This window comes from Acipenser ruthenus, chromosome 7, assembly GCF_902713425.1.
Source record: "Acipenser ruthenus chromosome 7, fAciRut3.2 maternal haplotype, whole genome shotgun sequence".
Classification (NCBI taxonomy): Eukaryota; Metazoa; Chordata; class Actinopteri; order Acipenseriformes; family Acipenseridae; genus Acipenser; species Acipenser ruthenus.
In genome coordinates, this window is record NC_081195.1 from 44,090,767 (window position 1) to 44,116,235 (window position 25,469).

General features: G+C 35.9%; 1 protein-coding gene across 3 annotated transcripts; it reads right to left on the reverse strand.

Annotated features, from left to right (window-relative positions):
- Positions 1-1,086: 1,086 nt before the first annotated feature.
- On the reverse strand, positions 1,087-24,213 carry LOC117415278 (synaptotagmin-10-like). Of its 3 annotated transcripts, none has more exons than XM_034025400.3 (7): positions 23,912-24,213; positions 19,148-19,505; positions 16,588-17,146; positions 7,756-7,876; positions 6,101-6,272; positions 4,951-5,080; positions 1,087-4,630 (listed from the first exon to the last, which is right to left on the reverse strand). In XM_034025400.3, exons 1-7 carry the CDS (start codon positions 24,042-24,044, stop codon positions 4,559-4,561), a joined length of 1,545 nt encoding a protein of 514 aa, XP_033881291.1. In that variant the 5' UTR covers positions 24,045-24,213; the 3' UTR covers positions 1,087-4,558. The 3 variants fall into 3 exon arrangements, with proteins under 3 accessions (XP_033881291.1, XP_058883026.1, XP_058883027.1); XM_059027043.1 differs by having other exon boundaries at positions 23,897-24,213; XM_059027044.1 differs by lacking the exon at positions 23,912-24,213 and adding an exon at positions 21,644-22,886.
- Between the last annotated feature and the right edge of the window lie 1,256 nt (positions 24,214-25,469).

Consider the following 25,469-nt stretch of genomic DNA (forward strand, 5'->3'; position numbering starts at 1 on the left):
ACAATGGCCATGTTTTGTATCACCAAATTATACTAAGAAATAAAATTACATAGTGAACACTGAATATATAACTATGATAAATATTTAACCGATTACATAACTGTATACACATTTAACAACAACAAAAAAACTGCATGTAATCATCAAGCTACTTTCACAGAACCTACTTTGTAAGAACGGTGCAGTTAATTTGATTATGTCAGTACTGCATATGCCACATTTATTTTATATCATATTAGCACACTGCCCTAGTTAATATTTATTTATGCACAGTTTGTGCATCTGTAAATAGATGCTAAATATTTTGATACAACTGGTAGTTAGTTGACAGATCTTTTTTTTTGTTTTGTTGTAACTGCATGAGTTAATTGTTCATGGATTAAATGGACTTGCAAATAAATACTGCACAAGGTATATTTATGTGTTTATGAATTAACATGTATTTGTTTTATTTGCAAAGACCAATGACTTTTAAAAAGTCAAAGAGGCTGAAGGGCTACAGTGGGAAAAAAGGACTGGGAAGCTATTTCTGTATCTTGTTTTACCTGCTTTTTTAGGAGGGTTTCATTCTGACCAGATTTCATTTTGGCATGCATCACAAATCTCTGCCCATTTTGCTTTGTGTCAGTGCTCATTGGTTATTTCAATGAGAGAAGGCTTTAGTCCTATTTAAATATCTGTGTGGTCCTACAGCTGGAGAAACAATTTGATTTAGCACCCTCAAAAAGAGTGTGCTAACAAACAAGATATCTGAAAAGGGTTTAGTTGTGTGATGTTAAAATAGCGGTATGGAATAATATTTTTCTTTAGAGCTGGGAAGAAATCCTAATATTCGAACAAACATTGCTCCACATGAATTTGAAGGAAAAATCCATGTGTGTCTGCAATAAATTATATAGTTGATAGAAGTTAGAAATGTGCATCACAACAATTTTTGTCTTGCACCGATTTACAACCTATTCTTCTGGAATATTCTTAATACACTTTTACATGTAAATTGCCTGTGTTAATTATATTTATTGAAATATATATATTTCAATAAATATAATATAATATATATATATATATATATATATATATATATATATATATATATATATATATATATATATATACACACACAGTATATTAGTGATGAGCGAGTATCACTTTTACTTGTCGGTTCAATATTTGAAAATAATCCTGATTACAATTATTTTAATAATATCATTCTTAGGTGCAAAAAGTCACAAAAAGGTTCCTGATTTAAATGTTTTTTTGTTTCTAATTAAAAACTACAATAAAACCTTTTTCAACAGCACTTGCAAACCTACAAACCATAGACTATGCATTATATTGAAGTCACTACTAAAGCAACATAACCAATATATAAACAATATCACTTCACAGAAACCATTTTTAAATAAAGAAGAAAAGCACACACAATCTGACAATGCACTCTCTTGCTCTCAACTGCCTGAAATCTTCTCTTAAGCTCTTTTGAATCCCTTAAACCCCAGGGAATTATGCACAGAAAAAAATCTAAATGGTGCTGTATCTTTTTTTAAACAAAGTCTTTCTAAATTCCAAGATTGAAATAAAGGAACACCAGCACTTTCAGTTTGTCTTCTGAAAGAGAACGCCTCTGATCGGACCTGACAAGATTATACAGCGAGTTGCTGCTCTCAGCATCAGCTGTATTTGTTACTGCATTTATGTATCTGAAAGCCAATGTTTTCAAATTAAGAAGATGATCAGCTGTCGATGACCAAAACAAGTCTACGTCAATTTCTCCTGGTGGTAGAGCGCTGTGGATCGCATCGGGTGCCACCTCCATAGTGTACAAAGCTAAGCAATGAAAATCATTTGCTCTCTTTTGCTGATATATTTGCAATGTGGGACTTTTGTAGTGGCATTTTTTGGAAAAATCGACCAATGTTCTCTTGATCCTCAATGTGAATCAACATTTTTTCCTGTCTTTCTGTTAACGGCAATATTATTATTTAATATTAGGCGGCTGCGTAATTGCGTAATTCTCCGGGGTGTAATCCCTAACTCTCTAGAGTCGATAATGCTGCATAACTGAAAATAATAATAATAATAATAATAATAATAATAATAATAATAATAATACTACATGGCTGGAAGTTTATTAACTCATTAAATATAACATAATACAAGAATGGCAGCCTGAAACAAAATATTCTAAAAATAATTTAGTAATTAATAATTACAATTATTTTTATAATTTTTGTTTCAGTTTGCCATTCTTTCTTGTATCACGTTTCATTTAATAATTACTAAATGAAACGTAATACAAGAAATAGTAATTTGAAACATTTTTGTTTATTAAAAAATATACCCTGCCTCGCTGACTAAACTAAAATGAGAAACAGTCAATAATAACAGATACATACAAGTGAAAGTCCCAATAAAACAATATAATAACTTTGGGGAGCTCACTTATAAATACATATTTATATCAACCTTTAGTTTCGGGGGTGATTGATCTGACATGGACGGACGCTATTTATATAAATTAATATCCGCTGCTTTTATCTTGCGGAACGAAATGTCATTAATAAGGTGATTGATAAATGTGTAAAGAAAATGCAAATAGTTTGTATTTATGAAATTACAGTATTTAAACACTCGCTCACATTCTTTCTCTGATAAGTATTTATAATGAAGAGTTCTGATACGCTACGCTCCCTGTATGTTTTTGTTTGTGACGCTGTTTTGTATGCATTATGGGAGCTTTACAGGAGGGCGGGTCTCGAGGTTCCCTTGACTACAGATCCCAGAATGAGAGTAGATTCAGTGGCTGCCCGAAGCGAACCGGTAGAATTGAAAGTGGCTGAGATGCGGAAGTAACTTTTATGATGAGTGACCATAAAGAAAACGTGAAGTTTTATAGTATAATATTTGATAGAAATTTTGCAGTTTATTGATCGTTCGAAGTCAGTGTCGGGGTTTAATTTAATAATCGGAAATTAACTGTATTTTCGATTAATCGCTCATCACTATATATATAAAATGAAAAGAACCGCGCGGGATTCGAATTGCACCCTCAAAACGGGTTTATTAAGCAGCTATTTGACCAGTTTGCAGATATACAGACTTTTGCATGTATATACCACTCATTGTTACAACCACATAAAAATGTTAAGAAAACAATCCAGTTTTAACTTCCATTTTCAGACATTCTTGTACTATCCCACTGTTAAGGCTTTCTTCAAGAAATATAATGGTTAGATATTACAGCAATCTAAACTTTATAAATTAGGGCTTTATTTCTGGGCAATTCAACTTCAAGATGCTAGCTGATTCCTGTGTGAAAGGTTTTCAATATCTGGCAACATTATTTATACTAGTAAATGTGTATGCATTTAAATGGTAATGATCAACACATAACTACCTTTATAGATTTTACAAAAAACAGTCTGCAAACTGTGTTTAATATAAACCTGCTCCTTGTAATGTTCCTTGTAAAGCCAGTGAACAGTTAAAATACATATTTTTAAAATAACCCTTATAAGAGCCAAAAACATCTGTTTAAATGTGTAACTGTGCCTTTAAGACAAGTCAAGGATTTTGAATGAGACCAGTTTTTGTTGCAGTTACATGAATAATTATTCTTGTTGTCCCTACCACATGACAAAGTGAATGGTACGGCACACTGTTTATCAAGCCAAAACAGCCAGAAACCTCCTTTAGGGTCATGCCACTCCATTAAAAAATAAATGAAGTGTGTGTAACAAAATAGTAAATTATAGGAAGACACGTACCTTTCTAGGTAAACATAGCCACTGTGTCCTTATCTTTATTCAATGATATTTAAAACAAAGGGTAGAAAGGTGAGAAAATGAAACGCAATTTTAAAGCACATTAATAAGAACACATAAAACTGTTCTGCCCGTGTTTCTTCATGCGCTCACACTTTGAATATTTTTTTCTGTGATTTCTAGAGAATTAACAACCCGGTTCCGTTTCCAATGTTCTGTCAGGCTTATAATCAAGCAGTGATAATTCAATAAGAACCCAATAAACAGAGCTGCACAATATAACAGCTTTATATATATATATATATATATATATATATATATATATATATATATATATATATATATATATATATATATATATATATATGTATATTCAAGTATAAAGACTTACATTTGATAAATACTATACTTTATGCCTCAACTAGCTTGCATTGTATTTACAATACAAAACATTACAAGATATGATTTTGATATGATTTGTAGTTTTGTAATGTATTTAAGTACACTCTTGGGGATCCAAATCAAATGACAGCACCATAGATAATTTATTAGCCAATATTGATGCAGACGAACAAAACCTAATAATAAAGCATTTTTAACGATCATATTATTTGTAATATTTCAAAGGTCCATGTTCCCACATTAACAAGTCTCAGTAACCTACCGCACTTTAATAATAATAATGATAATAACAACAACAACAACAACAACAACAATAAAATCAGTTGTTTGATCCCCAGATGTACAGTAGCTTGTGACACTCTAAGAGCAGAGTCTACTTTATTGAACTCCTCCTACGGTGTCAGGGGTGGTTTTGGTGATGGACAGGACCCTTGACTTTCGAAACTAGTTGCTTGTCGAGGCCACTGCGGAAAGCAAATAAAAAAATTTTAAAAAATCAATTTACTCCACAGAAAATGCATTTCTTTTACTTCTACAGAGCTGTGATTACTTAGATCACAAACTAGCCTAAGAACGTGAAAATATATATTTTCTCTGTCTTGATTTATTTTTAAGCAATTACAGATTATCGTCCCTACCTTGTAACTTGACATGGGTAAATATACGGACACTGCAATATATTTTCATTTGTAGTTTATCTTTGACACCCTCACACACCTCTGAGTAATTGCATTGTTGACAAAATTATTATCTTCCAAAAAGAAAAATGGGAAAAATCCTCTACCTCTACCAGTGCATGCCAGTGGGTTATTGGCTTGCGAGGATAGGCCAGCATTTCATTCCAGTGATCGCGCCCAAGACCTGCGGCTTCAGGCCCAGCTCTGCACACCCCAATCACCTCATTGTGGCCAACGCTGAGGAAAAGTCAGAGAAGGACTTCATAAGATACATTTAAAAACGTATACAAATCCACATCTAAAAGATAAGTGAGCTCAACACAATAATACTGCATACATTGGAAGCTACATTTTTGTATACAGAATGAACTAATGCACCCCCCTCCTCCCCTCCATATTTCACTGAAGCATAAATGATTGATAAATCTGATGAAGGCTGATGGAAAGGAAAAGAAATGCAAATAAATATTAATTGCATTTGTTTTGGACTTGTAAGACATATACAACTACTGGACACATATCTTATAATTCCATTAAACTATTTGTGTATTAACTTTATTACATTAATATAAATTGTTGTATATTGCATTATTTTGTATTATTATTTAATACAGCAAAAGCTGAAGCATGAGTCACCCAGAACAATAGAACAGCTTGTTTTATTACTTTCTATATGACACTTCTAAATTAGGTCCCATTAATTAATTACAGATTTACTGTAACTACAGAAACCAATTAACTTTTTTAATTATTCAGATTGTTTTCTGTTATCGTATTGCATGCGTGGATTGGAGATTATTAGTGAAAAGCGGTTCAAACATGATTTGTTAAAGATGTCAGCCAAAACTAAATATAACCACCCTTTACACCTTCAATTATAAAAAAAAAATTCCTCATTAGTGCTGCTTGACAAGCATTATGAAAATGTCCGTGTGAGTTACCATATTTGTTATTCAATAGCAACAGTAACAATGGGAAGCCTTTTCTACAGGTCTTCTCCTGAAGTAATGCTTCACATTTGTACAGCAGGATGACTCTTTTTGATCTGTCTGGAATTCAACATCATTTTTCTGAGCCATTTTCTGTATAGTTCACGTATTATGTATTTTGAATGTAATTATGTTTTGAATTTTGTTTCCCTCGGGTACTAATAAGTACACATCAGTTTATTGCATTGAGCAGCATGATAATGTTTTATGCAAATGTTCCAGGATAACAGAGGCAGGGCAGAAGATGAGCTGGTTAGCAGACACTTACCGATCATAGTCCATCACCATGATGGCTACGCTGACCTGCTCCACATTCTCTGGGGGGATGTCGAAGATGATTGCCTCATTGTAAACGGGGTTCAGTGTGCTCTTCTTGGTGGTTGTTTTCCGTTTTTTTAACCTTCGGCCATCACACAAAAGGGACACTTTAACATAAGGATCTGGAATTAAAGCAGGATTGTTTTCAGCTTTTCAGTTCTGATTAAGGCAGACGGCTGGTTTGGAAAGGAACTGAAGTTTGAGGTTAAAATCTCTGTGCAGTATATATTTTCAAATTTAAAAAATACATACCCTTTTTAATCCCTCAGATTTTGTTTTAATGTGTAATGTAAAAAGATGCATACCAATTATAATGACCATTTTATAATTTTTTTTTTTTTTTATGTACAAGCATGGGAACCAGTATCCTGTCACATGTAAATACAATTATGCATTTCTTCATAATATTAACCAAAAAACTGCTATTTTTCTTATTAAATGCATAATAAAAAATGAAACGGTAGATAGAGATGTTGATGAAGCTAAATCATGAGAGTTACATGTTATCTTATAAATCAGTACAGCTTAAGCGCCTGCTCAACTTATCAGTATCACAACTTGAAAGCATGCCATTGATCACATTACAAATGCATTGGATTTATCCCATTCTCATCCATTAACTTACTGTTAAATGCCTTAGGAAATGAACACAATTTAAATTCAAATTATTAATATTCCAAGTTTAATAATTGTTTGTTGGTACATGTATTGCACATAGAATAGAAAGCAACATAACTTGAACCGTAAAATAATACATTTTCAGATTGCAGTTATCTCCACCCAATTATTTGCATGCATTCAGTTCTCCAGATCCTAATTTTATCTTACTGTTCACCATTTCCTTCATACACAAATATTAGAAAACATGATCATATTCAAATATAAACAGCAATTATAATTTAGTTTCACAGTCCACAGAATTAATCAGTCAAATACAACTCAAACAGATTCTCATGTGTAATGTTTAACTGCATTCTTCTATATAATAATAATAAAAAAAATTGTAATTCAAATTTACTTAAAAGCAAAGAACACTTTACTTTGATTCTCATCTACAGATAACGTCACCTTGCCAGGAAACAATTTAATGGGTATCAGCCATGCAACACACTGATAATTTTATTGGAATTATTCCAAACAACTCTTCTATATCATTCTCAATGAGGGCAAAAAAGTCACATTTAAAATGCATGTTTGTGATGAATTGGTGTTGCTTATGGGATTAATATAAACACCCTTGAATATGATTAACTTTTTTACACCAAAGAAGAACACATTCAATAAAGTTACCAAATCAGAAATAAACAACCGATATTAAAATTATTATTATTATTATAAAAATGTTCATTGTTGCATGTCAAGAATAATTATGCTTTCACTTGGTTGGTTTAATACAGGATGTAAAATAAAATTATAAAAAATAATCAAATACAAAAAATGTATCATTTGAATTTATAGTTTACATGATGAACAGCTGTTATGTTATTTTATATTTTTACTTTTGGAGTGAATGTGCTTCTATTGTGTAACTATAATTTACATTTTGTCACCACATGAAGTACTTTGTACTGCATTCAATTTTAATCATGCTCTTATAGAGAATACCTGAGGAGCCTGTAATGTCCATTGCCTTGAGATTTCTGCATTTAATGACAGTCAGTGTCATTCTCCCAGCAGTCGGTAGGTAGCACAAAGAATACATGATTTCCCCCAAATCAACACTTTCCTGCAAGCAATAATGTAAAGAGTTAGTATGTACTGCAATTATGACTACAAACACAATTAATCCAGTTAAGGGGTGCGGGGGTGGTATTTGAAATGCAGGCTCTGTTGATCACCTTAAGGAAAGGAAACAGCAAGTGCTGAAGGAGCGAGTGAGAGAGAATTGAAACATGATATTCACAAGACCTTAGACATCAGAGCAGTACAGAAACTCCTTTCCCAACATACTCTGTAACAGATGGATGTACCCCAGACCCCACAATAAAAAGTTGTCTGACATCCATAGCGTAATATCAGCAAGGCAGACAGCCAGAATAGTTGAAGATAATGTATCACCCGGTTTTAGAGACAATTATATAATTGAGTATCATCAACATAACAATGAAAATTGACCTCATGTCTCATATCGGACAAGGGCAGCATGTATAGGGAAAACAAAATTGGTCTGAGAAGAGAACTGTGGCGGACGCCACAAGTAACTTCAGATAGAAAGGAAAAATCTTCCTCAATTTTAACATATTGTAGCCTATTTGAAAGACGGGATTTAATCATTGTGCCCCTTTCTACAAATTCCAAAGCAATACAGCTGAGATTTTACATTTACAACATAATGATAAGAACTGTACATCTTTTACCAGACTCCCATGACTAAACTACAGAGCAGGAACACACAAACACAAATGCACTCAGGTGCACTGAGTTAACCACTCCTGACCCAGCAATTAACAATCAAGCCCAGCATGATAAACATGATGAAATAGTTACAAAGTGAGTCTTTATCTCTTTTGGTTCATATGGTAGAAAAACATTTTCATCTTGCCTTCTTAAGTGAAGAAAGTGGACAGTGAAGTGGAGCACTTGGTAGAGATGGACTCCCACACCGTCTGTCCCTCAAGATGATTAACAGTGGTGTACAGACAAGCTGAATAGCATTCTTTTTTATTCAACACATTTCTACAATAGCAATGGAGAACATTGATTGCTCTTTGGCACATTTTAAATGTTCTTTTTCTGTTTTTTTTGCAGAACCTTCTCCAGGGATACAAAGATAGTAGGCTCAAAGTGACATTGGATGAAGCTTAAATTAACTCTCTTCAGTCTTAAGGTTGGTGGAAGAAGGACAGTGGTTCCTCCAGCATGCACCTATCTATAGTTTCTGTTACCAACCACCCAGGAGGCTCACTGTATGCAGATTTGTTTAGTAATGAATCGTTTGTGTTTGTATGTAGTGTCCTTGACTAATTGCTTAACCATAATGAATATTATTGCTGACCCAAATGGCCATACACTGTGTAATGCACAGAAAAATAAAACTGTTAATGTTATATAACTAGTTACAAACAGTCCATGGATAAAACAAATACACTATTATTGCTTTCTTCAAGATATATTTTCCTGGGTATGACAGGGAGAACCTTGTTGCTGGTTCTCGCGTGGATGTGTGCAGCTGGGACACGTAATAGGTGTTGCTAGGTAACCAATTGAGCAGGTAGGCTCGCCTGGCGCCGAGCGGATCGGATGGCCCGGATTAGCTGGGGGGCATGACCAGGGAGGCTGTGCGCAGCTAAAAGAACGTCTGCGCCTCAGCTCGAGGCGACTGCACTGCCATGCTACACAGAGGGCCGCTTACATCACAGAGGACAGCATCTGCTCCACAGGATAATTACTACGGAATCCTTCAACTGCAAGACGGTGCCTGTGAAGGCGCTGCCCAGCCAGGACTGTCGTAAAGACCCAGAGTCGCTGGGAAGCTGGGACTTCGGAAGCAACAGCAGTAGGTTAGTTTAGGGGATGTTGATCCCAACCAGCATAGAGAGGGTTTTGTAGTGTAGTAGTTTCCTGGAGTGGGACGTCTCTTTTAGCGAGACTAGTGCTCGCCTTGTGTGGCAAACCTTTATTTTTAGCTTATTGCATTTACTTTATTAAATCTGACACGAGGGTTACCATTGCTGGTACCCTAGTGTCAGTACCTGTGTTATTAAATCTGCGTACCTGTGCAGTGTGTCAACACCCAATGCTCTGTGTCTGCCTCATGATTATTCAGTGACAACTCACGTACGTAACACTTCCCCCTATTACATATGGTGTAAGCAGTGGGATGTCATTGGTCCTGCTGAGTCAAGGCAGGATAGGTACAGAGCAGTTGGCTGCCAGGATATACAGGCAGAACCAGGTGAAGATCAGCAGCCACCGGAAGTGCGGCTGAAGGAGCAACGGAGACGTGGGTGAAAAGCCTGAGGGGGAGGAGCTGGAGGCCCGAAAGCCAGAGGGTGAGGAATTACCGTCCTCAAAAGCTAAAGTAGGAGGAGCTACTGTCTTCAAAGGCCAGAGTAGGAGTGGCTGTCTGCCTGAAGAGGCAGAGGAGTAGCTGCCGTCCCCGACAGCCTGAGGAGGAGGAGGAACGGCCATACCAGACAGCGAAGAACAGAGAAGCGACGGGTTTCTATGGCAGAGGAGTCAAGGAGACCAGCTCTACTACAGCCCAACCACATCCCCTGCACTCCAATCCAGCGCCTATGGGTCAGCTCCCTCGGTACATGCTTCCAGACACCCCCCGTCATTGTGTCTGGACCTCCCATCACATGCTGATCCCCAAACAGAAGATGAACCAGCTGAAGAAAATCGAATGTACCAGTGGTACCATTCTGCAGGGGGGGGGGGGGGGGGTATGTGCCAGGGAGAACCCTGTCGCTGGTTCATGAGTGGATATGTGTAGCTGGGATACGTACCAGCAGACGCGTTACTAAGCTTGAGGCAACTGCACCGCCATGCTACACAGCAGGGTGCTTTTGATACATCAAGGAGGAGAGCGTAACTACTACGGAACCCTTCACCTGCTAGACAGTGCCTGTTAAAGCTCTGCCCAGCCAGGACTGTTGTAAAGACCCAGAGTTGTTGGGAGGCCAGGACTTCGGAAGCAACAGCAGTAGGTTAGTTTATGGGGTGTTGATCCCAACCAGTATAGAGAGGGTTTTGTAGTGTAGTAGGTTTCTGGAGAGGAGCATGTCTTTTAGTGAGACTAGCACTTGTCTTGTGTGGCAAACCTTTATTTTTAGCTTTGTTTTGTTTTCTTTATTAAATACCATTGCTGGCACCCTAGTGACAGCACCTGTGTGTTATTAAATCTGACTCATGATTATTCAGTGACGACCCACATACGTAACACTTGCCCTTGTTACACTAGGATGCAGAAAGTTTTAAAATTACTTTCCCTGACATATTGTGTGTTCAATAAATATAACAGGTGGTGTTCAGTGCCTCTCATTAAAGTTGTAAGCATAGCTGGCAGGTTTCTATGCTTGCCCAGATGTTCAGTCAGCAACATGTGGCCCAGCTGGTGCTTCAATTGCTGTATGATGTGCTGTTAAATAGTGGGAATTATACAAATGTTATCTTTGCCTACCACTTCAAGCACTTAAAACAGGGCATGTAAGTTTCTTTGGATTATCTAAGAATAGATCAATACACAATTTAACTAAAGGTAAAAATAAAACCTTGTATGAGAAATGAAATCGATTTAGATTCTGTATCTCTAATACAGGACCTTGAAAAAATATAATAGTGAAAACAGCCTATTAAAAGCCTTGAATGCTGTTTAAGTAAATACATAGCAGAAGCGGCACTTACCAAAAGTGGCCTACCCCTTAAGCGACAAGAGGAATACTTAATTAGCGGGTTTAGGTTGTTTAGGCAGGACAGACAGGGCAGATAAGGAGGAGAGGTGGTGATGTATATTAGAGACAACATAGAGGTAAAACCAGTAGACATAGGTGGAACCCAAAACCTTCGTGAATCCATCTGGGTCTAGGTAACCAACACATAAAAAAGGACTGTTTTTATTTTATATTTGTTCACCGTTCAGTACACCCTAATAATGTTTTTATTTGGTTGAATATGTTGATTTGTTTTAATATCTTACTTTCTTTAAAGAAATGTGTTAATCCTGATGAAAATTACTTAATACTAATTTTATCATTAATTTAAATCTAATAATTAAAATTATTTCTAACTACATTTAAAAACAGCACAGTATAGAATAGCATACAAAACAAAATTATATACTCAACCTTAACTTGAAAAATAGATACTTGGTGATAAAATGTATGGTATAATAATAATAATAATAATAATAATAATAATAATAATAATAATAATAATAATAATAATAAACTGAATTAAAGTTAAGTATGATGCAATAGAAAACGCTGATGTACATTTAAAAAAAAATAAACATCACAACTTAATGCTTAAAGACTTTTTTCGAAAGAAACACATGAACAAAGTTTGTACTTTAATAGTTATCAAACACATTGCTTAGTATTTTTTTTCCTCTAAGGAGATTTGGTTAATTAAGTTAAATCTGATATCCCAGCAACTCTATCTGACACACTTCTTTGTCTTTAAACTCAATCAAGTGCTATACTACTTGGTGGTAAATACAACTGAATCTGTGTATAGATCTGTAATATTTTCAAGTCCAGCAAGCAGAGATGAGTTTTTCATAAGTATCGTGATACGCATCGTATTGTGGCTTGTGTATCGTGATACGCATTGTATCGTGGCTTGTGTATCGTGATACAAAGCGTATCGTGGCTTGTGTATCGTGATACGAATCGTATTGTGGCTTGTGTATCGTGATACGTATCGTATCGTGGTTTGTGTATCGTGATACGAATCGTATCGTGGCTTGTGTATCGTGATACGAATCGTATCGTGGCTTGTGTATCGTGATACGAATCATATCGTGGCTTGTGTATCGTGATACGTATCGTATCGTGGCTTGTGTATCGTGATACAAATCGTATCGTGGCTTGTGTATCGTGATACGAATCATATCGTGGCTTGTGTATCATGATACGTATCGTATCGTGGCTTGTGTATCGTGATACAAATCGTATCGTGGCTTGTGTATCGTGATACGAATCGTATCGTGGCTTGTGTATCGTGATACGAATCGTATCGTGGCTTGTGTATCGTGATACGAATCGTATCGTGGCTTGTGTATCGTGATACGAATCGTATCGTGGCTTGTGTATCGTGATACGTATCGTATCGTGGCTTGTGTATCGTGATACGAATCGTATCGTGGCTTGTGTATCGTGATACGAATCGTATCGTGGCTTGTGTATCGTGATACGTATCGTATCGTGGCTTGTGTATCGTGATACAAATCGTATCGTGGCTTGTGTATCGTGATACAAATCGTATCGTGGCTTGTGTATCGTGATACAAATCGTATCGTGGCTTGTGTATCGTGATACGAATCGTATCGTGGCTTGTGTATCGTGATACGTATCGTATCGTGGCTTGTGTATCGTGATACGTATCGTATCGTGGCTTGTGTATCGTGATACATATCGTATCGTGGCTTGTGTATCGTGAGACGTATCGTATCGTGGCTTGTGTATCGTGATACTTATCGTATCGTGGCTTGTGTATCGTGATACGAATCGTATCGTGGCTTGTGTATCGTGATACTTATCGTATCGTGGCTTGTGTATCGTGATACGAATCGTATCGTGGCTTGTGTATCGTGATACGTATCGTATCGTGGCTTGTGTATCGTGATACGTATCGTATCGTGGCTTGTGTATCGTGATACGTATCGTATCGTGGCCTGTGTATCGTGATACGTATCGTATCGTGGCTTGTCTATCATGATACATATCGTATCGTGGCTTGTGTATCATGATACATATCGTATCGTGGCTTGTGTATCGTGATATGTATCGTATCGTGGCTTGTGTATCGTGATACGTATCGTATCGTGGCTTGTGTATCGTGATACGTATCGTATCGTTACCTTGGTGTATCGTCTCACCCCTAACCATTATTATAGCCATTACAAGACTTCAGGTATACTGTATCTAGTTATGTATTAGTCTTGGGGAGAATCATTCGTTAAGCTTTTCACTGCTGTGAATAATATTATGAATCAGTAGACAATAAGCCATTTGATTGCAAACATTTGTGCCAAAAGCATAGTTTTGACACATCATATGTACAGACATTTGCTAATTATAACACATTCATGTTCTGTAGGAAGAGATTTCATTATGAACATGATCAATACAAAAAAAATTGTTAACTGCAGTAGACAAACACGATTGTCTTAATTGATCTCTCTTATGATCTTCTAATTTCTAACAGGTAACTAACCCAACAGCTGTAGCTTTTTTGATTGTTATATACAGCTATAGCCATCACTCTATAGAATTAACACATTTTACTTCATAGTCGAAAAACCTGCTGAATAATGTTACATTAACATATTGAATTACAACTGACAAAAATTGAAAAACTGTGACATTTCAAAATCTAACATGAAGTCTTGTACTACTACTATGGCTTCAATTAGACTTTTGCATTTTGTAGTTTTTTGATTACATGATGTTAAATAAATGTTTGGACTGCACTACAGTAGCACTTTTTTTCACCATGTGATTCACGATTAAATAAACAGATTTCAGCTGTCAATTTGTATTGATTATTTGTGGGATGCAATGTGCAAGCACATTACTCTTTTCAAGCCCTGGAAAATATTTCTCAAGTTCCAAAGATAAATAAACAGCATACGAGAACCTCAATTAACCAAACAATTGTAAATCAATGATGGCATTTGAATTTTTTGATTAAATGTTTTTTTTTCATGGGTAATACATTAAAGTGGAAGTCTCTAATTCCATTTGGTTGTAAAACTCAAGTCCCTTTGTCAACACTACAAGGAAAATATGTCAGAAGTGACTATTAGTGGTGAACATGCCTCCAGTTATATGCCATGTCCACAGTCATCACTCACAAGCTTGAGAAGCGCAAAGCCCTGGCAGGGCGTATTTAATATTCTGTCATTTACAATGTAAATGTAGAAACAAGATTGCTTTTAGTCAAGTACCACACTGAGTGACCTGGAGGTCATTCAAGTGCTTGTTTTTTGCCTCCAGTTTTCTAAGAAATAATTTTTGTGCAAATTATAACATGCTGTCAAAGGAACATGTGGTACCATACAATGAATATACAGTATAATAGGCATATAAACAGAACACACTCTCATTAAAACTACATTCATTATATTAACAACTGCTTTTTTTTTAGATTGCAATCTGTAAGCTGTATCATCAGTTTTCTGGAGAACAAAAAGTAAGTTTATGTTTCTTGTATCAGAACGCCTTTCCAAACCTGAGCCAAGAAAATTGTCATAAGTGTTACCACACGCATGAGGAAGGCCTGAGATATCAAATTAAGAGAAATACATAGCTTTTGAACGAATGAGCAAGTCTCAGAATCTGTTAACAGTTCAGAGTTACATTAGGAAGTTCACTTCATAAGATTTAATTTAATAGTCAGTTCAAACTGCACAAATATAACAATAGATAATTATATTTACAAAGACTAACAGACAACCACATGTCCTTATAATATATATATGTTGTACTTTAGTGATGTGATAGTTACCTGATAAAGACAACTGCAAACAAAACACAAGCTATAATAATGAACAGCTTTAAAACAATTGAAACTTTTGTGCACACAGCAATGATTTCAGGACTATCGACAGTTGCTATGTATTTTGCAATCTCTCTGTTTAGTAATTATTTATAGTTGTGTTTTAGAGCCCATATTTCTCCATGCCATTAAAATCCATGTAACAGTTATAATGGCACCACAGTGAAAGTGTCTAGCTCTTACAGCCTTTGAACAGCTCATACGAAACAAAGGGTACCAATTAAGAAAGAAAATAAACACAGCGAAAGCATCAAACCTACTTCCTAAAGTGGTAATAAATGGTTTATGTCTGCTCGTCTATGCACTAATGAGGACCATTAAAGGCACTGCAAACCTTCAAATATGTAAATGTCACAATTCTGACTATCAAAGTGAGCTGGAAGATTATTTTAGCATGCAGTGCAATATTAGTATTTTCTTTTGAGTTTCTTTTGAGTTTCTTACAAGAACACAAGGCAGTTAATTGATACTTCTGTCATTAAATCTGTGGTTTTAATGTTTTGTTGTGGGTTAAAATACAGCAAGTTCTGTTCTATTTCTATTCTAAAAATATCAGATATATGTAGCAGCGAGTGTATTTTGTGTTTGTAATCCACTTTCTGCACCAGATCCACAGATCATCAGGTTCATATATGAGCTCTTAGTTACGGAGTACACAGGGGCAGTGACCAGGGTCGTGATTCTCAGATGTATATAGTTTACTCTATCAAACATGAGGAAAATTATCTAAAAAAAGGTAACCCATTTTATCAGTAAAAGTTCAGTTGCACCGGGTCCTATTAATTTACTTATTTCTAATTGTCACCTCAATATCACTACTGTATAACAATTGTCTACCTATTCTCAATAACTGCATATCTTGCACCTTAGACTATCATTTACGTAATACTGAGCCAATAAGGGCCTGAAGTACTCTTGAATTGATATTTTTTGGACTGTGTGCATACTGTCTCATACAACAGTTCTGTGCGTATCAAACCATTGCTGTGTCCTAAGGATGCTTGTAGGCTACCTTTTGAGAGTATAGGCGCTATCCACAAAGGTTTGGTTCATAAATTACCTTAAATGTATTTAATTAAATATTTAATAGTATCAGCCTTTAAAGTCTTGCAAATATAACCCTAAGTTGGGACAAGCAACTGTTTACTATCACAACAATATTTATAGAAACATTTTGAATATTTGTTGACGTATTTTAGGTTCCATACTCACTGCGGTGGCACAATGAATGTCCTTCCAAACAGCCGTTTCCCTGGAGAGATCAGACACCTCAAACAGATTGTCCACAACAACTTCTCCAATCATATCGTGACTGGAGAACCTGTCAAAGTCGTACACACTGAAGTGAAGCTTCCTGTTGCTTAACTGATCATACACCACAGGAAACTGAAAGGTCTCATCAAAGATGGGATCAAGAGTCTTCCTGTGCACTCGAGTCTGAAACTTCTTTTTTCTGTCTGGAAGCAGATAGATCTTCACATAGGGGTCGGAGGTCCCCGTAAAGTCCTTGGCAGGCAGCTCTAATGCTTTGATAATTTTAACTATCAGCATCTCATTCTCATAGTCATACTGAAGCATGAAGTTCAGTTTTCCGCAGGTTTCGATGTTCTCATTTGGGTTGTCCTCAGAATCGACAGACTTCTGTTTATAAAGTTCTGGCTTTATGCGACCAATGCTGATGGTTGTCTCTCTCCTCTGAAAGCTGTCCATGCTAAAATCCACACTCGACACATGCATTTGTCGAGGTAAATGCCTCCTAAATGAATTATGCCTGTCACAAAAAAATATATATATACTGATTAAATAGTGGACAGCAAGCAGGCTTTTGGTCGTGTATGACAGGGATAGGCAATCTTGGCTCTTCCAGTCTATTCAATTGTAGGAGTTTGTTTCAAACAGTTCCAGAATTATTTAATTGTCCCTGATGAAGATCAAGTACACAATAAAGGACCTGGTTGGAACTTGCAAGGTCACACAAGAGCCAAGGTGTCCTACCCCTATTGTACGGTATGACGTTGCACACCTCCTAAAACAATATATATATATATATATATATATATATATATATATATATATATATATATATATATATCATGTAATCAAGATATCATCCTTTCATTTAAATAAACATTTCCCCAACCTTAGCACATTGCTTGTGTCAGGTTATATAATGTAGTTCCCTGAGGTTTTTGTTTTGCCACCTTGGTAGAAAATAATTAAATGTTGTAAATAATATCAGTAAATGCTTTGGAGTCAGTTATGCACTGCACAGTTTATCAAATATGTTGCTAATGTACCTGTATATCCTGTCAAGAATTTCAGATGGGCATGGCCTTGTTTTGTTTCAATTTTGATTAAAATAACTAAAACAGCAATAATTGACCAACAATATTGTTTTTGCTTTTTTTTTGCAATATTGGCGGTACATACTTGTGTTTGCTTCCCATTAGTGTGAGTAGGCTTTTTCAATAGATTTTCTGTGCCAGCCTGTTTCCTAGCAACTACAACACTTTTCATCAGTTGTTTAAAGCAGTGTACAAAACAATGTACTGTAAGTGTGATTATCTTAGTGATTGAAATTATCTTAATTTGAATGCTAAAGATTCTAATTGCTGGAATGCTTTATTCAGAAAGGAGACATCCACCATTAGAATAAAAAAAAAACAACAATGTACTCAACTGACAGATGAACATGCCCCGAAATGATCAGATTGTTATTTGAATTTGGCCCACGGCCTTGTCCATTGGAGCACATTAGCCGGCAGAAAATATGATGAATAAAGTACATTAATTAAGTTAATAACTAAAGCCAGTGGGCAGGGCAAGTGGCACTCGGGGCCACCTTCCCCCTAGACAAGGCACACTGCAAGGTAGAGGCAGGGGAGGAGGGGGACCAAACAAAGAACCGACAAAGAGGCTATATATCAGGTTTGATGATTATGTATTTGATTAATGGGTGAATTCTCCTTTCAGAAATAAAACCAAGTTTCCAAGGTTCAAACAGCAATTCATTCAATGCATCCAGAGTTAAAGCAAGCATTAGCTATCTTAATTTGCAAAAAGCAAACAACCTCATTATAAGCACTAAACAAGCAAAGTGAAAAAAGTGTAAAAGACTGTTAATTTGCTAAAGCACTGCTTTAAAACACCCCTGACACTCTAGAATGCATCTTATTTGCCAAGTTCATCACACTTCAATTTAGATAAATGTATGACATTGCAATTGAACACAACCTACTCCCTGGTGTGGTCTACAACTCCATTCTGTAATAAAAGCCTGGTCCTGAAATTGCACTAAAGCACATAATGATAGGCTAAACTAAATGTCAGTAGTTGTTGCTTATGGGAGAAGTAGTGCAGCTGCATGGTTGTTTCCAGTGGGAATCAGAACTCAACAGCACATCAGTTCCACTTAGCCAGTTTTAATTATATAGTGCTCATTGAATTCTCTGAGTCACGGTGCAAATAGGCAACTAGCTGATGGTTTAATTACAGGGGTATTGTACAACTGCATTGTTTCTTTCTTTTTTAGTGTCTCATGTGTTTGGGGTGATTATAGGGATGGTGTAAATGGAGCTTATTTCTCTTTTTTGGGTTTTATATACATTTATATACATCTTGATATAGCTGATTACATCAGCGGAGCAATTTTATTGCAACATTTTAAATTCTTATGACATTAATAGATGACATATGTATTTTTGTTTGTTTATTAATAATACCATTATGACACTTTGTGTGTGCTTGGTATCAATTCCTTGTGTACAGATACCTGGATGATGAGGTGGGCTCTGTAATCTGCCTCTGCATTCTGGTTTGTCTCATGAGGTGCTGCTTCAGAGCTGTCTGCACCTCAGCTGGGATGTCTGGGGAAGTCTGGCTAATCTTCATGGCAGCCTCCATAAGCTTCACAGAACTCTTCCCGTTTTCCTTTATCTCCTTTTTTTTATCAGTTTCCACCACCTCTGCAGGTGGGCTGGGGGTATTCTGGGGGGCGTTATTGGCATGAGATGTGAGAGCTTTGCTCCTCCAGCATGGCCAACACAGCTTCCAAAAGACAAAGAGAGAGACTACCAACAGGGCAAGCCCACAGAAACTGACGACTACAGCAAGGAGACTGACTGAGATGTCTACAAACAACCAGAGAGTAAAGATAAGCAACCAGCATGACAGACAAACATGGAGGAGAGAGAGGAGAGAGGAAAAGTAGCTGTGAGAAAGCAGAGGCTTCAGATATTATGTCAAAGCATTTAACATTTAATACTGTTCAACTTGTTTAAAGAATGTATGTAAGATTTAAAGCAGACAGGACCAATAACTTTATTAGATACAGTACATGGTTTGTGCCAAATTAAAAAGAGTAAATAAACCATTAGCTTCCTATACTCTGTCTCATGTGTATGTTTTAATGATGCTGCTTCACTATAATTACTGAAATAAGGGATAAGGGCGTCTGCTAAGAAATAAATAATAAAAAATGGAGGCACCGGCATAGGTAATAATCTCTTTACACTTTGAAGGCCCTTGAGCATATGCACCTGTTATAAACCTTTATGTGAATTGTTAGTCAGCATATAGAAATTAATATAGAAATTCAAGATCAAGGCAATGAAGTTGCTAAAAGAAATCCACCCTGACTGCATCATACAAACATGTTCCCCATCACCCTAACGAGAGCTTCTTGTGTATATGAAAGTGCACCACTGTATCCTTCCTCACTTCAGTGGGCAAACAATGTTTTCCTGCCTTCACATTACAATGCAATTTATTTGACAAGAGAGTGACTCAGACATTGGCGCAAGAGACGGATGTGGTCATTGCATCAGATAAAAACTGAAATTCCCACATGTGAAAAAGCTACAATAGTCACAAAATAATGGGTTGCTGGTTAAAAAACCCAAATCAGGGCTATATTAACAATGAACCCAAACTGGATGTCACACTGGACACTTCAAACCTTTTCATTTTGGTAGATTATTGATATATGATTTAGGTTAACACATCACCCATAATTTAGTAAGATAAAGCAGTATAAAAGTCTATTCACCTATTGTGTTGCCAAGCAATTTACTAGTGCTGTGCCTTGAATACCTTCTGTAATACTTGCTGGTCTGCATTAACTAGATATTCCTGTCAGTTTGCCTAGAAGCTGTTCTTCTCAGTGTTGGTAATGCCACTGATCACAAAATATATGCTGGATCTGAAGCAGCCGTACCCAGCAGGGATATAGCTTTGAAGATTATTTATTTATTTATTTATTTATTTTTAACAATCTTTGAAGGTAAAGGGTCTTTGAACCGAGCTGTGATTCAAATTGATTAGTTGTCTTTTTGAAACATTTGTATGGGTAAGTAGAACAAATGAGAACTGCCACAAACACACTTTAGCTGTTCTTGAAATGCCATCCCTCTTGTATTGAGTAATAAAAGTTAATACATACTTAGTTAACTTTTAATAACAACACATTTCTTACTATTAATTAAAAAATAAAAATAAATAATACACTTAGTAATGGAAAAACAAATGAATTACTTGGAGAAAAAACGCTCTCATTGTTAACTTGTACACAATAAATGTTAGGCTTTATTGAAACAGGATTATTTCATAAGTTATTCTTATTTTACAGTTAAAAAAAAACCTGTATTGATCTGCGAGGCTTTTTTATTATTTTTTTTTCATATCTATTTACATAATCGATTAATGAAAGAAGAACAATGCTTGGAGTAATTTAAGTTGGTTCAGTTTGTTTTATTAGTTGTCAGGATGCCATATACTGTAGCAGGCATTCAGAATAGCAAAAGACAAACTATATCTGACATTCAGTGTAAGAAAGGCAGCCAACCTGTTGTATTACTGCATGAACTTGAAGTACTGTAACACATGGAAATGCATGAATCCAATGTTTTAAGCAAAGCTTAAAGCAAATCAAACCCTACTTAAAATTGTATTGTGTTTGTCAAAACAAGTAAAATAAATGAGTTGTGGAAAAAGCCTACATAATAAATAAAATGTTTTGTGAAAAGCGAAGCTGTAAAAAATATATTAGCCAAAGACATTGGTCTTTTCCTTTGTCAGTAAAGCATAAAATGCCAATCTGTTGCCGCAAATACAAAAAAGTTCATCTCTGACACCCACACAAACTGCTGCACTCGGTTTGCTAGCTTTCACATCCCACATATTTGAGCTCAGTCTGTCAGATAGCACAATGTAAAATTACAGGAGAAGTAGAAGGAAACGAAACAATAGCCAAGACTGGAATCCAGTTTACCTGAGCTACCTTTACCTGGTTTGCTCCTCTCCATGGGAAAGATGCCTAAACATTTCTGCCACTCTACTTGCCCTCCAAGACAAAGCTCTGAAACAAATGACGAGCACCTACAAAATATTTGAGCTGTATTCTGGAACTATCATCCCTGATCAAGGCCATCCTCAAGAGGACATCATTTTTACACTTGTCTGAATCACTGTCTTGTTCCTGATTAAACAGTGAAGACTGTGTAGTGCACCCCACTCAAGATGCTGCTGCTTTCAGAATGACCATTGGAGATATCAGGCGGTATCTACGGGTATTTGTAGGGTAGGTGTGAAGCCTTAAAGCAATGTAATTTTGCACTGCACACTACCTCCTAATTTCCACCTTCAAAATGTGCCATTTGGTAAACAAGTCAGGCATATTATTTTAGGAATGCTAGGTATATTACTTAACAGTATGTTTGCAATAATGAAAGCAATGAATAACAGAATTTAAGTCAGTGGAAGCCATTGTGTAGTTTAAACTGTGTTCCGAGAATGTATGGTATAGTAGTTAACAGAATTGTGCAATGAAAACCTAAGAAAATGTGAATCCTCAAAATACATCATTTCTAATTATAAAACTGAATCTTACAAAATGGTATCAAACTATATCTATCTTCTGCATGTGTCCACAGCATCTCTCATTTTCCATTCTTGCCTGTTGAGGTACTGAATACATCCTGTACCATGTTCATTTATTATCTGTGCCATAAAATTGTCATCAACAAGTATATTTCAAAAAGATCCAGGCTGATACAAATAAATTACCATTGAAAATGTGCAGGCGTTTAAAATGTAATCTGTTAATTATCCTAATAGCATGCGATAGCAGTGTTAGCGTTTCGACTGTGAAGTTCAAATCACTAATTACCTTCTCATGGGAATTAATCCCATATGGACTTGGCTAATTAAAACATAGCTTCAAACATCTAGCACTAAAACCTAATTGCCATCAATTACAAAATCCTATCCAATGGGTTACTCATTTGTGGTACAGAAAAGGTGAATAGAATTAATGCATGTGCATTTAAATAATAATACAATACAAATACATAATATTCTGATACTCAAGGCATGCCTAAATAGGAAAGGCAAAGTAAATGCCATGCAATATAAACAGTGGTTTACAACCTTTAATTTATTTAATGTTCCCACTGAGATTTTCAACCAATATATGAATGGACAGAACGATCCATTCAGAGATTTCTTCCGTGTATGGTTCTTGCACACTGAACTAATAAAAAAAAAATCATACGTGGGAGAAGATCTTGTCTATTTGAAATATTACCATGTTGAGCTTTGCCATCATTAACTTGCAGACAACAAATAATTTATTGAAGTAATTCTTATCCTCCAACTGTTTGTAATTATATATATATATGTATGTGTGTGTGTGTGTGTGTGTGTGTGTGTGTGTGTGTGTGTGTGTGTGCGTGTATAAAGAAAAGCATCCCAAATCAATACATGACTTTGTCATACATTTTAAATCAAGTTGTAAAATAAAAAATAAAAACAGCTTGGAGACATTTCAGTTATTTCTTTCACAATGCCATATACTGTAGCAGGCATTCAGAAACTATACCTGACATTCAATGCAAGAAAGGCAGTCAACCTGTTGCATTACTGCATAAAGTAACAGGTGGACGTGCATTGTTTTAATCTACTTAGATTTGTATCATGCATTTGTCAAAACAAATAAGAAAAATGGGTTGTAGAAAATGCCTATCTATTAATAAATACGCACACTGCAAAAACAAAATCAACGAGACAATTAAAAAAATGAAAAGCTTTACCATGAATCACAGTTTAAAGAAGGCAATGATAAAACGCTGTCTGGTTTATGTGTTTTAAAGAAAATAACGCATACCAAAAAGTCAAATTCTTACGAAAACACACAGAAAATATGTATCTCGTGTCATTTCGACGATTATATTATTTTTTTAAATATATTAGAGATGTTGTTTGTGACAATTAATGCTGGAGAAACTGTATTAACCAAAATCATCTGCCTTTTCCTTGGTCAGCAAGGCGTAAAAACGCTAATCTTAACACACATAGGAAAAAGTTAATCTTTCCGACGCCCACACAAACTGCTGCATTTAATAATAGCTTTCACTGCCCACATATTTGAGCTCAGTGTGCACGGCCGTCAGGTAGCACAATGTAAAATTACAGGAGAAGTAGGAGAAGGAAATGAAACAATAGCCAAGACTGGAATCCAGTTTACCTGAGCTACCTTTACCTGGTTTGCTCCTCTCCACGGGAAAGATGCCTAAACATTTCTCCGACTCTACTTGCCCTCCAAGGCAAAGGTCTGAAACGATCTGCAGAGCCTTCTTACACAGGCTGATACTGTCCTCTGTTTGGATACTCATGTCTCTCCCCTAAGCCATGGCTTGCTGGAGGATTCTTGAAAAAATACTATTTATCAAGGCACCATCTGCACTACAGCAAGCAGCAGCGGTGTTAGAGAGTGGAATAAATACACAACGCAGTCACTCTCATATTATCCATGGACCAAGACTGAGTCCCAGTGCGCTCTGGCTCCGCAGCTTCTTTTGAACAAAGACCATTCTGCACCTCGCGTGTTTCCATACCAGAGCTGTCCAATAAGAATGAAGCCTTCCAGGTTGGGAGGGAGACATGTGGTTAATTCAGAAAACGACAGTGAATCATCTGTGAGGTTTAAGTGTTGTGCACTCCTCTATGGTTTCACCATGCAACCAGCATTGAATAAATAATCCTAATTTGGAGTTCACCATGCATAATTTTTAATTCTATTTGTAAATACTAAATTGAAAATAACACTATTCATTGCTGAATATTAGTGAAATGCAGTATATTATAAAATAAATGAATTAAATGACAAACAACAAACGTTTCTTTTGTGCGGAAAATTATATTTAATATCAAGAAATATAAGTGCAACACATATTACTTGCCAGAACATCACATATAAAAGTATGACGTTAATGGAACAAAACAAGAGTAGAAAGAGTAGAAAGAGATATTGAAGTAGCATTAAACAAACAAAGGATTTAACAATGTGGAAAAGTATTTTTAAAAACCATATACAGCCTTTTTCAGTAAAGCAAAGAGATGATAGACGTGGCAATCATAGGCGTAATTTACACGGGGGGTGTAAATTACTCACTCTTGGTCACATTTTACTAAACACTTTTAAGCTAAACAGGAACATAGTTTGTAACTCATTGTCTTGAGCTTGGTGTTATTTACATTATCGTTGGTACACTGTGGTTCAAGCTACATCTGCATATTAACACTGTAGCTGGGGCATGCATGAAGATGATTCTATCTGAAATAATAAAATATGTTACCAACAAGTTTAACAAAACATTGCATCCCTTGTATGTAGATTTCATGAGGAGAAATGCCCTTGGAATATATTTCTAGAAACGCTGAGGATTCCCCACAATTAAAATACTTAATTAAGATAAATACAGTTTTGCTACTAGTACTGTATTGGCATAAGAAAAGGGTGTTTTTTAAAAAAGTATTGTAGTGATCTGGACTATTTGTGTTATGCGTTTTATGGTTTTGTGTCGCTGTTCCATGTTTTTTTGTTTTTTTTTTATAAATTTAGTCGTTGCCAATTATTTTTTATTATTTTCTCCCAATTTGGAATGGCCAATTATTATTTGAAACTCAGTTCACCGCTACCACCCCTGCACTGACTCGGGAGGGCGAAGACGAACACACACTGTCCTCCAAAGTGTGTTCCGCCAGCCGACCACTTTTTTTTCACACTGCGGACTCACCATGCAGCCACCCAAGAACTA